The sequence below is a fragment of the Haliotis asinina genome, chromosome 4, assembly GCF_037392515.1.
Source record: "Haliotis asinina isolate JCU_RB_2024 chromosome 4, JCU_Hal_asi_v2, whole genome shotgun sequence".
NCBI classification, from domain to species: domain Eukaryota; kingdom Metazoa; phylum Mollusca; class Gastropoda; order Lepetellida; family Haliotidae; genus Haliotis; species Haliotis asinina.
In genome coordinates, this window is record NC_090283.1 from 30614402 (window position 1) to 30632066 (window position 17665).

At 40.8% G+C, this 17665-nt stretch overlaps 1 protein-coding gene and 1 pseudogene across 1 annotated transcript; one reads left to right on the top strand and one right to left on the bottom strand.

Moving 5' to 3' along the window:
* Positions 1–231: 231 nt before the first annotated feature.
* LOC137282433 (thialysine N-epsilon-acetyltransferase-like) lies at positions 232–7954 on the bottom strand. Its single transcript, XM_067814183.1, has 5 exons — positions 7851–7954; positions 7200–7251; positions 5769–5840; positions 5231–5376; positions 232–891 (listed from the first exon to the last, which is right to left on the bottom strand). Exons 1-5 carry the CDS (start codon positions 7914–7916, stop codon positions 715–717), a joined length of 513 nt encoding a protein of 170 aa, XP_067670284.1. The 5' UTR covers positions 7917–7954; the 3' UTR covers positions 232–714.
* Positions 7955–12606: 4652 nt separating this feature from the next.
* Positions 12607–15269, top strand: LOC137282066 (uncharacterized; annotated as a pseudogene).
* Positions 15270–17665: the final 2396 nt, after the last annotated feature.

Sequence of the window (17665 nt, forward strand, 5' to 3'; positions counted from 1 at the left end):
TCAGTCTTGCCAAGTTGATTGGCTGGGTGGTCAGGCTAGCTGGGTTGATTGACGGAGTGGTCAGGCTTTCTTTGCTTGATAGTCTGGGTTGTCAGATGGAATGATAGGGTTGATAAAGGGTTAATAAGGCCTATGGGTTGTCTGAATGTGTGACAGTTTATCCTCATAGGTTGTTTTTTGCCAATGTTTTCTTTGTCAGTTTTACTCACAAATCAAAAGGAAACAAAAACAATCATCTGAAGGAGTTTTATTTCCTCTTGAGGTGAAACACACCCAGAAAAGCTGAGGAAGTGCGTGAAAGAAGTCAAAAATGACTTTCCAGACTTTAGACCATGGTACCCGAGTCACAAAGCGATCGTAGCGTGAAGACGATCTTAACTCTCAAACTATATTATAGACTAACAACAGATATAGCGCCACGATCGCTGTGTAAAACAGGCTCCAGAATTGACAAACACTCGACTAGTGAAGAGACCATTTGATAACAGTTCTGCTTTCTGTTGGTATAAAGATCAACATTTAATTTTCATTGCCCTTGTGAAATATTTCAGCTAGTATATACGTCTGGCTGCGAAGTCGTGTTTGCTCTCTTATATCCACTTTACTCAACTAATGTTTCAAATGTTCCAGTAGCTAATTCGTTCGGTACATTCTCATTCTTCTACAGTACTTGATATAGTGCGTGTAAATTATAAGTTTACAGCATTCGCCCATTTACTCCGAAACTATCTTTGAACAGGCTGTTTTCATGGCGTCGTTGTCTAACGTGAACGTCATGACGCTATCAGTGTTTGTTTCGACAGCATCAAATTTTTTGTAGAAATTGATTCCCATTGTGTTCCTTCGTTTGGCCATCCACTGCATATATTCACATCCCCAGGACAGAGCTAACTGCAAAAGAAAGAAGAAAAGAACCGTTGGAACAATGTCAGTGAGAATGAAACATGATGAAATACGAGCAAGCGATCATGGTTACATCACATTACGTTCACAGGCGCTGGTTCCTCTCACATGGTTCTTTATCAGTGTAATCTTCAGAATGTAAATTTGGATTTGACCCAAAGAAAGAATGTGTTAAAATGCTGGCAGAAATGCAACAAGGTGAACGTTACAAGTGGAGACAGGTTGCAACAGATTTTGGAAATGCCCATTTTTCGTTTTTTGCAACAGAAAAACAAGGGTTGACGCTTAAACATAATGACGCCAGACAACACTGTGCTCGTGTTGTTCATTCGTATCTGACCCGTGATGGTCCGAGGAAGAATAGGTCTTCAGCAACCATGCTTGCCATAAGAGGTGATTAACGGGATCGGGTGATCAGGCTCGCTGGCTTGATTGACAGATGTCATCGGTTTCCAATGGCGCTGATCGACGCTCATGCTTTTGTTCACTGGATTGTCTGGTCCACATTCGATTATTTACAGACCGCCGCCATATAGCCGGAATATTGCTGAGTGTGGCGTAAAACTAAACTCACTCACTCATTCGTATCTTAAAACAATGTTGATGCGTTAATTTAACGCAAACATCCGAATCATACAACAACGTAGCAAGAATTCTCCCCCTGTCAGTACAGGTTTAATGCTGATTCTGCTTAATTTTGTGTGTCACAATATTTTTTTTGCTTTGAGTAAGCTCCAAAGATCACAGGTCACCTATCTCGACGCTGCCAGTACAGCCTTGACCTACTTAAAATCGCTGAATCGACACGCCAAGCGAGCCGCAATATCCTTAACAGTATTAGTATCACGGCCTAAAACAATTCATTATCTACACTGAGCATACTTCCATTTACGTTGACGATATTTCATGCAGGAAGATGATACATGTGCGGATATGATATTAATAATTGCCATATCTACATACACATATAATGTACTCAGGAAGTATCTCTATGGCTATGTTTCCATCGTCATATCGTAATCAATGATGTCTCGAGGAATCCACAACAGTTCCTGGTCTGATGTATGTGTCATCCACGTAGATCTAAGTATCACCCACGTAGATCTAAGTATCACCCACTAGATGTAAGTATCATCCACGTAGATCTAAGTATCACCCACTAGATGTAAGTATCACCCACGTAGATCTAAGTATCACCCACTAGATGTAAGTATCATCCACGTAGATCTAAGTATCACCCACTAGATGTAAGTATCATCCACGTAGATCTAAGTATCACCCACTAGATGTAAGTATCACCCACGTAGATCTAAGTATCACCCACTAGATGTAAGTATCATCCACGTAGATGTACGTATCACCCATGTAGATCTAAGCATCACCCACGCAGATCTAAGTACCACCCACGTAGATCTAAGTATCACCCACGTAGATCTAAGTATCACCCACGTAGATCTAAGTATCACCCACGTAGATCTAAGCATCACCCACGCAGATCTAAGTATCTCCCACGTAGATCTACGTATCACCCAAGAAGATGTAAGTATAGCCCACGTACATATCTAAGTATCACCCCTGTAGATCTAAGTATCACCAACGTACATCTAGGTATCACTAACGTAGATATATAAGTATCACCCCTGTAGATCTAAGTATCACCCACGTACATCTAGGTATCACTAACGTAGATATATAAGTATCACCCCTGTAGATCTAAGTATCACCCACGTACATCTAGGTATCACTAACGTAGATATATAAGTATCACCCCTGTAGATCTAAGTATCACCCACGTACATCTAGGTATCACCAACGTAGATATATAAGTATCACCCACGCAGATGTTAGCATCACCCAAGAATATGTAAGTGTCACACACGTAGATCTAAGTATCACTCCCGTAGATCTAAGTTTCACCCACGCAGATCTAAGTATCACCCACGTAGATCTAAGTATCACCCAAGAAGATGTAAGTATAGCCCACGTACATATCTAAGTATCACCTTCGTAAATCTAAGTATCACCCACGTACATCTAGGTATCACTAACGTAGATATATAAGTATCACCCACGCAGATGTTAGCATCACCCAAGAATATGTAAGTGTCACACACGTAGATCTAAGTTTCACCCACGCAGATCTAATTATCGCCCACGTACATATCTAAGTATCACCTTCGTAAATCTAAGTATCACCCACGTAGATGTACGTATCACACACTTAGATGTAAGTATCACCCACGTAGATATATAAGTATCACCCACGTAGATCTAAGCAGCACCCACGTAGATATAAGCATCATCTACGTAAGTGTAAGCGTCATCCAAGGGTATGTAAGTTTTATCCATGTAGCTCTAGTCCTCTCCACGTACATGTAAGTATCATTTACGAAGATGTAAGTATCACTCAAGTAGATGAGGGTCATTCACGTAGAAATAAGTATCACATCTGTGGCTGTAACTATCAACTACGTGGACGTAAGTGTAAATGTATGTGTCATCCAGTTAGATATTTGTATCAGCCACGTTCCGGTAAATCCCACCCATGTATATGTAAGTGTCAGTGTCATCCACGTAAATGTAAGTATCATCCACATAGACATAAATACCATCTACGTAAACGTAAGTGTCATCCATGTAGATAAAAGTAAATCTACGTAAATGTAAGTGTCATCCACGTAGATATAAGTACCATCTACGTAAAGGTGTCACCCAATGACATGTAAGTATATCCACATGTAAATACCATGTACGTAGATATAAGTACCATCTACGTAAATGTAAGTGTCATCCAATGACATGTAAGTATTATCCACGTATATGTAAGTGTCATTCACGTAGATGTACATGTCACTCACGTTGATGTACGTATCTCGTACGTAGCTGTAAGTGTCATTCACTTCAATGTAAGTATCTTCTACGAAGATGATAAAGTATATGTCGACTAAAACACTAAAATGCATTCATAAAGTAGTCATTAAATGTTTGGACAGTGCACAGTGCATTTTAACATGTTCGAAAATAATTCTAGAGCAAAATTTGGTCTTTGGTTTCATGGAAGAGTTTTGTCTAACAATCAGTCAGAAATAATCATAAACTATATCACAGATATTTTCCATCGGGTATGAAATAATTCCCCAAGGTAGTCGATGTTAAGAAGTTGCCTCCACTGACAACCATCTGGCTATGGAGGCCTAAAGTACTGTCGGAAATGGAAAAAAGACTGTTTTAGGCTGTGTTCGTCTGTATCCCTAACATTTACACAACTGTAAATAGCATGTGTCGAAATAACCCATATAGGCCTGACTGGGCGTTCAGTGGGATGCGTAATAGGATATCCAGAAAAGCATGTTTCTTCGTAGAATCGAACAAAAAGTAGAAAAAAAGAATAGCCGATGAAAACAATATATCAGACCATATATGGCAATACGTCGCCCATCCAGGCACGCGCTGCCTGCAAGCACAAGGGGTCATCTCATAGGTACTTTGTGCTCTTTCATGTGTGTTGAATATGTCTCATCTGTTGATTAACACCTTAGGTGTCTTTCTTTCGAAGGCATATGTTGAGATATTTAACGGGTATGATGCCCACAGAAAAGATTAAATCTGCCGTCGTATTAAATGTCACAAAATATATAGCTGGCAAGAAGATCGACAAGACTTGATATGATTAGTATGTTTTGGCATGACGTTCACTGACCCAGTTTAATTCCACTAACAGATTATACTGGGCTGATATCTGTATCACCCCAACCAGTGTCTTCGACTCCCGTCCTGGTTTTGCTTTTGAGACACCATGGAAGCTACATTCTTAAGAGTTTCAGTATTAAAGTTATTATATTTTACGCCACCTATCGTTTATAATGACGTCAGATCGAATTTCAAAATGGGCATTTGGCAGTGTCCTTTGTAATACAATATCATCGCGCACTAATTTGCATAAGGCCATGGTCTGTTCCAAATAAGTCGCTGTGGACTTTCTGCACCAATCTCTCTTCAGTAAAATCCCTTGCCTACGTATCCTATCTGCCTACCACTGAGACTGTAGTTAGGCCGAACTCAGCTGGACAGATATTTCACAGTTCACATATCAACTACACAAAATGTGGGTATAAATGTGAAAAAAATATTGTATTCTCCATTTTCTCCGGTACTTTAGTGTGACCTTGAATCTCCACAGCATAAAGCATAGTTGAACCCTGCGCAATGTGATCCTTGTCGGTTTGAAATACGGTACCTTCTGCCTACCGCTGTATACCTGTTAAACCTTCTAAAGTTGGATGCACTTAGAGCCAAGCCCTGCATTCATTGCACTGGCTCACGTTACCTTCATTGCCTTAGCCCATAATAAGGATCCCACTCCCTTCCTTCTGAAGTTCTCCTCCACAAAGAGGTCTTCAACGAACAGGAAGCGCCCAGACATGGTTGTGAAGGACCACATATACAAGAGGTAACCAACAAGCCGAGGTTTGCCTGGAAGAGGTGAAGTCATACTTTATGGGTTTACCTTAACTGGAAGATGGAGAACTTATACTTTCTGTGTCTGTTGATGCTTGCTGTTCTCTTTAGTAGTCAGACACAAAACCACAAACTAATTCGGTGACGAAAACTGTCTTTACATTTACACCATGATGCTGTATCCAGCGTTGTATTACAGACAGTACCTGTGACTCATTAAACAGTTGATGTGGCTGATGTGATATGTTTGTGTCAAACAGAGGGAGGTAATGCATTAAACCGGAGTTTGAAGAATTATATGTGGACCGTTGTGTAACCCAAGATTCTGCCATTTACGCAACAGATCTATCAAAAGTCCTGTATTGTGGAGCATCATTAAGAGGGGAATTGCACGTGACAGGACTCACCAGTTGTTAGGGTTTCTTCAGCCACGAAACAGTCGAACACCTTCTGTTCTCCAAAGCCATCTCTTTTCACAGCTGGAATGAACTGATCCACTGTTTCAACAATCACATAGCAGACATGGAGTTACTGGAGCAAATAAACCATTTAGACTCACCGTCGTTATCATAGTGCATATCACCCTGTAGAACTACTTCAGCGAAAGGCCTGGGAGAAGTGACTTAACTCACGTAATGACATCCACAATAACAGCGTCCCATGTGGAGAAGTCCAGTGTGTCCGTGAGGTCACTCCAATAGCTATTCTATAGGTACTATAGTTTCATCTAGAAATAATACCTATTACGACTGCGTCGACTGATACTTAGACGACGAATATATCACTGCTGATACAAATATAATGTTGCTACAACAACTACCACCACTGCCACTACTGATACTGTTGTTGCTACAACTACCACCACTGCCACTACTGATACTGTTGTTGCTACAACTGCCACCACTGCCACTACTGATACTGTTGTTGCTACAACTACCACCACTGCCACTACTGATACTGTTGTTGCTACAACTGCCACCACTGCCACTACTGATACTGTTGTTGCTACAACTACCACCACTGCCACTACTGATGCTGTTGTTGCTACAACTACCACCACTGCCACTACTGATACTGTTGTTGCTACAACTGCCACCACTGCCACTACTGATACTGTTGTTGCTACAACTGCCACCACTGCCACTACTGATACTGTTGTTGCTACAACTACCACCACTGCCACTACTGATACTGTTGTTGCTACAACTGCCACCACTGCCACTACTGATACTGTTGTTGCTACAACTGCCACCACTGCCACTACTGATACTGTTGTTGCTACAACTACCACCACTGCCACTACTGATACTGTTGTTGCTACAACTGCCACCACTGCCACTATTGCTACTGTTGTTGCTACAACTGCCACCACTGCCACTACTGATACTGTTGTTGCTACAACTGCCACCACTGCCACTACTGATACTGGATACTGTTGTTGCTACAACTACCACCACTGCCACTACTGATACTGCATTACCATTCAGTTCGTGTCAATGACTCCTCAGTCTATCGTACCAAACACAATGCGTGTTACAAATCAACCTTTATATCTAATCCTATTTCTTAAATGAGCTGAAGATAATTCAAGACAATTCGTTATTAATTAAAGGAAGTTTTCACAGCCAATAGTATCTACAGTGGCAAAAGTTCTCCTTTTTCATTTCCACTTTCTTTACCTCAACGAGTAAATGTATATCATCTATGAGTTTGAGACAACGTGATGGAAAGTGCAGGGATCAGTCTAAGTTTCTGAAACGCAAGGCTTTGTGTCACTGAGGATGGTTGGAGGCAAAGAACAGTGTGTTGGTAACAACTGAGACACATAGCACACTTACTGTGGATATTGGTCTTCACGAGATGCAGGTTGCCCTCGTGTTTGGCAAATTCCTGTAACCAAATATACAGTCAGTCGTTAACGTGAACAGAAACAAAGCAGGGTACAAATCCAGGTACACATTTGCCAAGTGAAAGATTAACCGTTAGTTTATGATGTGTTGGCAATATGTAGCCATCCTGCCTTAGCTTCAATGTTAACTGCATACCTCAAAAAGAGTTACTGGGGATCTGTGCTACTGCAGAATTCTGGATGTTGGATTTTGAACAGCTGCTTATAAGTTGGGATGAACGTGAACTTGCAATTACAAACATCACATCAAAAGGTTCATGATTACAGATCGAAATCATAATCAATTTAAAATCGAACAAAATAGAGTTGATTATTTCACCCAGTATTCGGTGTTCATCGTCATTTGAACAGAAGTTAGTACAACGTGTTAACACCTATGATAATATCACCTCCTTGATGTTTACACCGGTTATGAGTTCTGGCTTCCAGCGAACTTTAGGATAGTTGCACAGATAGGGACCAAAGTTGTCAGAAGCCTAGCTCTGCACTATTTCAGCCAACCACAGCGAAATCACTGCCCGTGGATGTGTGTCTACCCAGGTATGTCTGTATCAGCCTGTGGTTCAACTTGGTTCCTTACCTGCATCAACCGTGTGATCTCCTCACAGTCGTCCTCGCGAGCCTCCCTCACTGAAACGTCGGCCATACTTGAAGTTGCATTATCGCGTTGAGATCACTCGTTTCCGTGACCTGTAGGTATGACCGGGTAACTAGGTCAGAGTTAAGCATCAGTACAATGGAGTCATTACCCAAGTCTAACTCGAGTTAAGCCATTACTTCAGTTTCAGAAAGTAAATATGTTTCCCATGTTTTAATCGAATTGGGCAGTATTAGACGAGTGTCAGAAAATAGGGTGGACTATTAGCGTTGTCTGATTGCCTTATGACCAGCAGATATGAATACAGATTTGCGTGTAAGTATGTGGAGAGAACAGTGTTTAGATATCTTGAGATATCTGTGTGTACACATGCGTACAGATCAGTATGTAGATAATCTGTATAGATCAGTACATATATATAGATATCTGCACTGATTAGTTTGTAGATATGTGTACAGATCAGTATGTACACATGTGTACAGATATGTGTGTACATATCAGTACAGATTAATATATAGATCTGTTTACAGATATGTGTGTAGAAATGTGTACAGATCAATATATAGCTTTGTGTACAGGTCAGAGTGTTTATATACTGAGAGCCATTTACAACGCAATTGATATTTGTCGTCCTGGAACGTACAAAACTTCTATTGAAGATTTGTTTCCTGTGATACAGAGGGTGCATGGATAAAATGCTGATAATCTTGTCCATTTCGAGCTTGAGTCCCAGAACATGCCTCCTTTATGAACTTCTGTGCTTAATTCATGAAACACATTGTGCACGTGCATTACCTGCACCCAGGCCCTTTAAAGGAACCGGAACTGTGCAAGTGAATCACTTTGAGAAAGCGTCACGCTTAACACAAGACGAAGATAATCAGAGTCTCGCTATGGTTCGCAGCGTGTCTTCAGATGTGTTGATTGGCAGACACTGTAATGTGCATCCATCTACTGTTGGTCAATTCAGACAACGTTTTAGGGCCACCGGAAGTGACGCATTTGTCCATGACCTGGTGCACCACTTTTGAAGACAGCTCGACAGCACCGCAGTATCCCAAGTCTCACACTTGCACAATCGGTTCAAACAGCTGCTAATACTACAAAGAGGACACTTGGGACAAAGCACCCTCATGTCTGAGCCCAAACGGTGCGAAGATGCTTTAACGCAAGTTTATCGTACCCTTTGCAGATGAACACCAACGGATTTATATACGTCGAGAAGAAATACGTGCGCCAAACTGTGTTTTTGAACATGGTTTTTTGGAAGGGCTGTGACATGACCAAAGACAAGCGCTGAATTGACACCGGCCCATCCACCTTACTGGGAGACCATTCCACAAATGTGTCTGAGACATCTGTCTCTTCCAATGCCCCCGGAGACTGTCATGCAGTGCACGGTGGACCCGTGCAAGTGACCCCTCCTTTGTTTGATGTCGTTGTTGCTGCACTGACGTTGTTGTTGACTGGACATTCTCCGATTAAGTCCTCCACAGATATTTATTTAAAGCATATCTGCCAGTTACATCTATATATGTTCACATTTGTGTGAGTGAAGAAAGTATGAGCGTCAAATTGCGTTTTTAATGGCTTTCAGTATATATGCGCAGGTAAGTATTTAGATATGTAAACAGATCAGTGTGTAGATATGTGTATAGATATGTGTGTATCCAGGCGTCACCATGAACGTAGAGGACCTTTACATGTCTGTTCTGTGAGTGGGCCACAGTGTTGTGTATCCAGGCGTCACCATGAATGTAGAGGACCTTTACATGTCTGTTCTGTGAGTGGGCCATAGTGTTGTGTATCCAGGCGTCACCATGAATGTAGAGGACCTTTACATGTCTGTTCTGTGAGTGGGCCATAGTGTTGTGTATCCAGGCGTCACCATGAATGTAGAGGACCTTTACATGTCTGTTCTGTGAGTGGGCCATAGTGTTGTGTATCCAGGCGTCACCATGAACGTAGAGGACCTTTACATGTCTGTTCTGTGAGTGGGCCATAGTGTTGTGTATCCAGGCGTCACCATGAACGTAGAGGACCTTTACATGTCTGTTCTGTGAGTGGGCCACAGTGTTGTGCATCCGGGCGTCACCATGTATGTAGATGACTTTTACATGTCTCATCTGTGAGCGGGCCATTGCGTTGAGTATTCAGGTGTCACCATTTATGTAACATCAGAAGATGGAGGCTAAACACGTTATCGTCAATCAGAGGAACCACAAGTTCCTGAAGGACTTCCTTTTGGTGGATCCTGTGCTGGACACCTTGTTGCAGGACGGAGTCTTCACACAGGCCGACTATGACAACCGTAGACAGGCCGGGCCAGGGAAGTGTGAGATGCTGTTAGGAATACTGAAACAAAAGGCATGAAGGGTCTTTGATTCCACGCAATCGTTCATTAAAGAAAGACTTGATGCAACGCCTTTGGAAGGGGACAGATCTGCGTACAATATACAGCTGCTGTTTGATCGTTGGTTTGATACCTCTGTGCAACTCCTGAACCCAAACCAAAGAAACCTACGCCCATACGATGACGTTAAAATACACGTTCTTGATGTAGTTGGGATCTTAAAACTGATTCTAAAAATATATAAGGTTTGTCTGTTCTTATTTACACCTGGGTGTATCTATGGACGAGTGGCCAGGTACGTATGTAAATTTGCGCGTTTGAAATTTATATCATGGACGTGGATGTTTCACACTGTTCTTTACCGAACTAAATTATATACAATGAAATGTTGAATTTGGCCGATATATTACACACAGAAATCTCAAACCGACGTTATCTGATTCTTTTCCATTAAGTTAGACTCGTCAATGCTACACAAAGAATATGACGCGTCTCATATTAATATACCAGGATACGTCTTTACCTACCGACATCAACGCAAATATAAAATGTCATGTCTCCAAAGAAAAATGCTCCATAATATGTGATCGTGTATAGAGTGAAATAAAGAAGAATGTTTACATGCGACTATTGTAATTTTAAGGTAGTTCAGATCTGGTCTGTGTGAAAAAGTTCAAGCTGGAGGCTCAGTACTCCAAGGAAGAGATGTCTGAACTGTGAGTTATCCTGATACACATTTGTTCATTCATATGTTAAGACTCCTCCAGCAATACACACATGTGAAACATATTATAACATATCATGTCACAACTATAGTGATTCATAAATGTACGATTACTGCAACATAAACACCAAGTTTTCACTAACTTTTCCGAAATACGTCACACAAATACATTCATGCCATAAACTACAATGTGGTACACTAAGGTCGGTATCTAAGATGTTTGATCGGGTCATTCATGTCTGTTTTCAGGCAATTGAAAAACAAAAAGAACAAGTCAGAAAAAAAAAAACTTGGAGCACGCTAAACTGGAGAAAGTACTTAAAAAGGAAGAATATGAACATATATTACAGACGGAAAAGCTGAGGGAGGAAGCTGAACTTCGTGAGCTGACATTTGTTCTCTTTTGAAAATCTTTTATAACTGCAACCATATATGCACCAAGTGTCAGTGGTCACACATGCGTCTCCTTTCTAATTATGTGGACGTGTTTGATATCACTAAGCGTAAGTTATTGCATTTCATTGAAAGTATCTACAATGGTTTTAGTTTTAGAATACTTTTAATGTTCAGCTAAATTTCTCAATACTCGTCAACACCTGAATGGGTGGTGTACATCCAGCTAGGGTCCACGCATGTAGCTAGAGAACTGTAAGTCCCCATGGTCTCTGGTACGGTGATCAACCTTCAGGTGCTGGTGATCTGTAGCCTGTTTTCATATTGCATATTTTACAGTGATACACTTTATGATAACATGCTTGCTCTAAACCTAATCTACTCTTGTAGTTTTTTCTGTCCTTCAACTAAAGGTATTTATTGTCTACATTCATTTATGTTTAGTGTACAAATTGTTAACGTCACGATAAGGGTGAACAATTGCCGTCCACATGCTAAGTGATTTGAATTATGGCAGAGGAAGGAAACTGTTCTGATGCGATCCTTACACCCATTCCGTTTCAGTGAAGGTGGCACTGTCCAAACCAAACGATGACTTGCAGCGCAGTCAAACCGGAATGTAACATATTGAAGAAGGTAGAAATATCATTTTGTCCATGAGTTCATGCTATCAAAGATCCAAAACCTAGCAAATAATGTGTAATATAACATGAACAAAACAAAGCAATGGTGAGTGATATCGGAGACAGTGCAAGAAGAACATGAGGATTATGAAGCTTTGTTCAGAGACATCTATGCATATATAATCTTTATATTCGGTACACTGCTGTAAGCTATCAGGCCTATGTACAACATGGCCCATACATTATAAACAACTTATGCAGGGAGGAGATTTAGGGCATGGAGGGTATACCAAGTCAATATCCGGTGATACAAAACATGTACATGGAAGTATAACAGTCTGTATACGGGGCCACATCTGATTTTACAGATCACTTATACATAATTTTACATCTAGGTGAGTCCTTTTTGTCCTCTGGTCCTAGTGATAGAACATGTCGGTTTTCAGTTCGATCTTGCTGTGGGGACACTAACCTTTGTCTTCTTCCATGTTCTCTCTACGCCTGCATTTATCAACATGCTGACGAAACAAACCTGAAGTCTGTCAAATATCCCTGTGGTCGTGAGTTCATCGTGGAACAGCTTCACCTTGGCCTTGTTGGTGGTAACGAAGCTGCTTGTGCTGCCCTCGTTGGCGTGGAGAAGAAATGTCACTACATGAACATCACAAGAATGAAGACTTAAGTCGTTCCCACGAGCTGGAGGAACAGCTGCAGAAGCAACGACTGAAGCTGAAAGATGTCAAAGACAAAATTGCTGCTGTGAACAGGCACCAAGAGGAACTGGACAATAAGCAGAGGACGCTGGAACAAGAGGTTGCTGCCGTTTCCAAACGTGTTGCTGTGAAGTTGCTTCACCGACAGAGGAAGCTCAGAGAGGAGATCCAGATGTCTCTGGACAATACAAATAAGGTCGTTCAGGAGATACTGGATAGTTTACACGATGTTCAGTCTTCTATCATATCAACGACAGACTACACCCAGAGAACGCTTAAATCCACAAGACGAGAGGAACTCATTTCCCTCACATCTACAATACAGGAAAAGTGTGACGAAAATCTGAAGAGGGAACTTCCAGAAGATGACACGGGAGATACGAGTACCCTCCTTTTCTTTCAAGGTCAGACAGCTCTGGAGGAACTCATCGACACATTTGGCGGTCTCGCCTCCAGTCTTCACTTGAATCATATTCCAGATTCACATCCTACATTAAAAGGTACACATAGACATGGTTAGATATTACTCAGAGATATATTCTGAGGTTGACTATAGAAAGTGAGCCTTTGCTTAAATGCCCCAAATGTCTTTAATCGTTATGCCGGTTCCAGTGCAAAATTAAAACGGTCAATCCAAGATATTGGTGAGAGACAAATTCTACATAAAAGTGACTTGATGTAGACTGCTTTGTGAGTATTCATTGTCAGTAAAGTATTAGGTCTATCTGTGTTACATATTCTTCTTCAGATCTGCTTCAAAAGATAAACCTGCCGACAGAAAGAAATGCGATAATATGTTCTTTATAACGAAATTAGATTATTTGTGTCTTCAACGGATTTGAACGTTCTATACTGCTTCTTAAATATTCGACAACGTCAAGTTATAGTCTGTCAGATGTTTTAATTCCGAAATGTGCATGGTGTGATCGTCACCGGATCTCCTTGATGCCAGTGTTGGTGTTTCAGCTGCATGAAGGGCGGAGGCGTCAGCTTCTACACATTATACGTCACATCACAGGTAGGTATAGTACCAGAATGGAGGACGGAAAGATCAGTTCAAATACCTATAATAAATCATGTGCCATCTTTCATACTTGAACACAAATCATCTATGAATCCAACCGGCTCGAAATAAAGTCTTGATAACCTTCACGTGTAATTAATGCGAGTCAGATGTTGGATTATTTCATGTACAGTGTTCCCAGAAATTATTGAAAAAATCTTTGTTTTTTTCTAATGATACTACGATTGGAAAAAGGGCTTTCAATATGCACTAAGCATACTAAATAAGGGAGACAACTCTTGGAGGCTTAGAAGGCAGCTCATTACGTCAAGAGATATCTCCCTTGTCTGAGCAGACGGCTTCCTGTGTTGACATGGCAGAATTTACAGCAAGAGAGAAATGAAAGCTCATTCTAGATGATTTTGAAAGGGGTGAGGCTGGTGCTAAAGTGTTAGCTTGTAGACATGGTATTCCTTTGTCTACAGTATACAGAACTTTGAAGAATATTCAAACAGGAACCGGGATAGAGCACAAAGCAGGGGCAGGTCGGCCTAGGAAATTCAGTGTTGTGAATCGCCGAAGACTTGGGCAGATTGTGAGTAGGGGCAAAGTGAAAAGTGTTGAGAACATCAGAAATGAAATGATTAGCAGAGGAAGTCCTCAGGTATGCAATGAAACAGTTAGGCAGGAATTACAGAGATTTAATTGGGTGAAAAAGCGTGGAATTCCCTCGCCGTTGATGAAAGATGCACAAAAGGAAAAACGTTTAAACTGGTGTCGGGCTAATGAAAATCAAGATTGGGATAATGTTTTCTTTTCGGATGAAAGTTCTGTTTGGCTTTTCCCTAATTGTGTGAAAATTTGGACCAAAGATACTGTCAAACCTATCTACCAGCGACCAAAACATAGCCCGAAGTTTCACATGTGGGGTGGCATATCGGCTCGCGGAGTGACGCCATTGTGTGTTTTCACGGGAAACTTGACAAAAGAAAGATACGTTGACATTCTAAATGGTCACCTTCTTCCGACAGCACAAACATTGTATGAAGATGATTGGATTTTCCAGCATGATAATGACTGACCCAAAACACACTGCGCGCTACACAAAACAGTGGTTGTCGGGCGACAATGTTCAAGTTTTAGACTGGCCCAGTAACAGCCCAGACCTAAACCCAATTGAGAATGTGTGGGGAGTCATGAAGGACAGAATAAACCAAAAGGGACTGACAAATATTGAAGGCCGAGGTGGTCCAATATTGGGATACCCTGTCACACGATTACCTACAAACTTTGATGGGTAGTGTGCCTAGGCGTATTCAGGCATGCATTGCTGAGCGAGGAGGTCTAACAAAGTACTAAAACAAGACTGAGACTGTAAAAGGATGATGTTTTAACATGTTTATGTAAGTAAAACGCCATAAACGTAATGAGTTACATGACGCAACATGATTCTCAATAATTTCTGGGAATACTATATGTTCATCTTCCAAACAGGAAACAAGATGCCCGACGCTGGTGTAGCTGTATCAGAGAAGTTCCAACCTGCACAGATGACATCACAAGACGTCTATGAAACTGTGACCAATGTATGACCATTAATCACATGGGTTTCTGGGATCAGAATATTTCCCCAACAGCCAATTCTGAATAAATGGATTGGACGTTGCACATGCTATGTACCCATCATATCTGTTTCATAGTGTATAACACAGCGCTGAACTTTATAGAGGGAATATTACGGAGTGTAGTATGAGTGTAGTGTTAAATCATTTCCAAAACATACTTATCTTTTATGTCTGCATAATCGTTTAATGTCCAGAGAAGAAAAGGGGAACTTAAGCTAGATGTTTGAAGTGTTCATTCTACATACCGATCTATGAAACTGTCACCAAGATAAGTCCATTGCTCCCATGGGTCTCCGGCTCAGAACAAGTGCCCTGCTGAATAAATGGATTGGGTGTGGCACATGCTATGTATCCATCATCTCTGTTATACAATCTATAACAAGGCGCTGTTATAAAGTTGAAACAACAGGGCGCGGTTATATAGATGTAATATTGCGGAGTGTAGCATTTAACAACAACAAAAAAAATAGTTTATAAATGCTTATCATTCATCTCTGAAGTAATTTTAATGTCTAGTGAAGAAAGGAACTTAAACCTATTTATTATTCTACATTAAGATATAGGTATGTACAAATAAAGCTTATACTATGTCACACTCATTTCACACTTTTCAGCTTACAAGAGCATCATCAACAAGATGCTCTTTCACGTGTGATCTTGTCACTGAAAAACATGTCACTGAGATTTTATGTTTTAGATATCATTGAAACTGATATTTTTCTAAGACCCGTGAAGGTCACGGGGTAGAATAGGCCCTCAGCAACCCATGCTTGCCACAAAGGGCGACTATGCTTGTCGTAAGAGGCGACTAACGTGATCGGGTGGTCAGGCTAGCTGACTTGGTTGACGCATATCAGCGGTTCCCAAATGCGCGGATCGATGCTCATGTTGTTGATCACTGGATTGTCTGGTCCAGACTCGATTATTTACAGACCGCCGCCATATAGCTGGAATATTGCTGAGTAAAACTAAACTCACTCACTAACTCACTGATATTTTTCTAAACTAATATTGTCATGCTGCATGCTTCTAGTACTTTTATACAGCATCTTTAAATTCATATTCCGGATTAAAATATTAACATCTAACATTCACTGCTTCCTGTACTAATTCTCTCCTGAGATAGCCAGATATCATGAAATCCAAATCGATACAAGTCTCCTCAGCTTCTACATGCCTATCAAGGCAAGTCACGTTTTCACACCCTTCGCCGTAGGACATCTGTATTAAGACTTATTCGATCTGTTTGTCTCGATTTTCGTTGTTCTCAGACAGACAGACAGACAGGCAACTATTTTGAGCCACCTCTCCACATCCTATGACATAAAACGTCAGACGTGCACGTCATTCCCCAGTAACAGGGGACATACCTCCAGAATATAACGGAGCGGTAAAATATCCCAATTGCTCAGACTGGAACATATCAATTAAATTTTCCGTTTGAAAAAAGAGCCCACTTACGTGTGTACAATTTCATTTGCGCTAACAAACCATGTTCTGTTTCTTCAAGTACCTATGAAATTACCAATCTTCCAATATTTTAACTTCAAAATACCAGTATTAATTGATACTTAACGATCCGGTTGCCATAACTGACGTAACTCGCTATCTATAACTTAAAACTAAGGGAATGTTACAATATCGCCATGAGGAAAAGAGGGTTGCTCCCTTTTAATTATCTGCCTTTGATTTCCATGGCATCAAAACGTGCTCCAAAATGCTAGATATGCTCTTATTTCTGTTGGTTTCATATGACATTTTACTAATGAAAGTGTCTTTACAAGTGGCTCCAAAAGTGTCAAATATTCTACCAAATGCTTTAAGTTTTTAATTTTGTTTAACTTTATTAGTTGAGACTGGCACTGGCTGACCATTTAACAATTCACATTATTTTGGTATTTTTGCTTGTTTCAAGCAGGGATATATCAGTTTATCCTAATAGCCTAAGTCTTAAATGTTTTTGTAGGACTGTAAAATGACAGTTTTATAGACAAAATATTTAACGGAAAGTATCATCACGCCTTGACTCCTCGTCGAACACAACAGAGTGTAATGAAACAAACTACCATTTCCGTCGGCTAATGTTATGTGAAAGTTAATGATGATGCACACGCACATGTCACATAGAACTTAACGTCCGACTTCCAAATTAGAGAGTATCACTCATGAAGCATGGAAACGACTGACGATATCCTGGCTAACGGTGTGTCATCATACACTGACGACATCCTGGCTGATGGTGTGTCATCATACACTGACGACATCCTGGCTGATGATGTGTCATCATACACTGAAGACATCCTGGCTGACGGTGTGTCATCATACACTGACGACATCCTGGCTGATGATGTGTCATCATACAC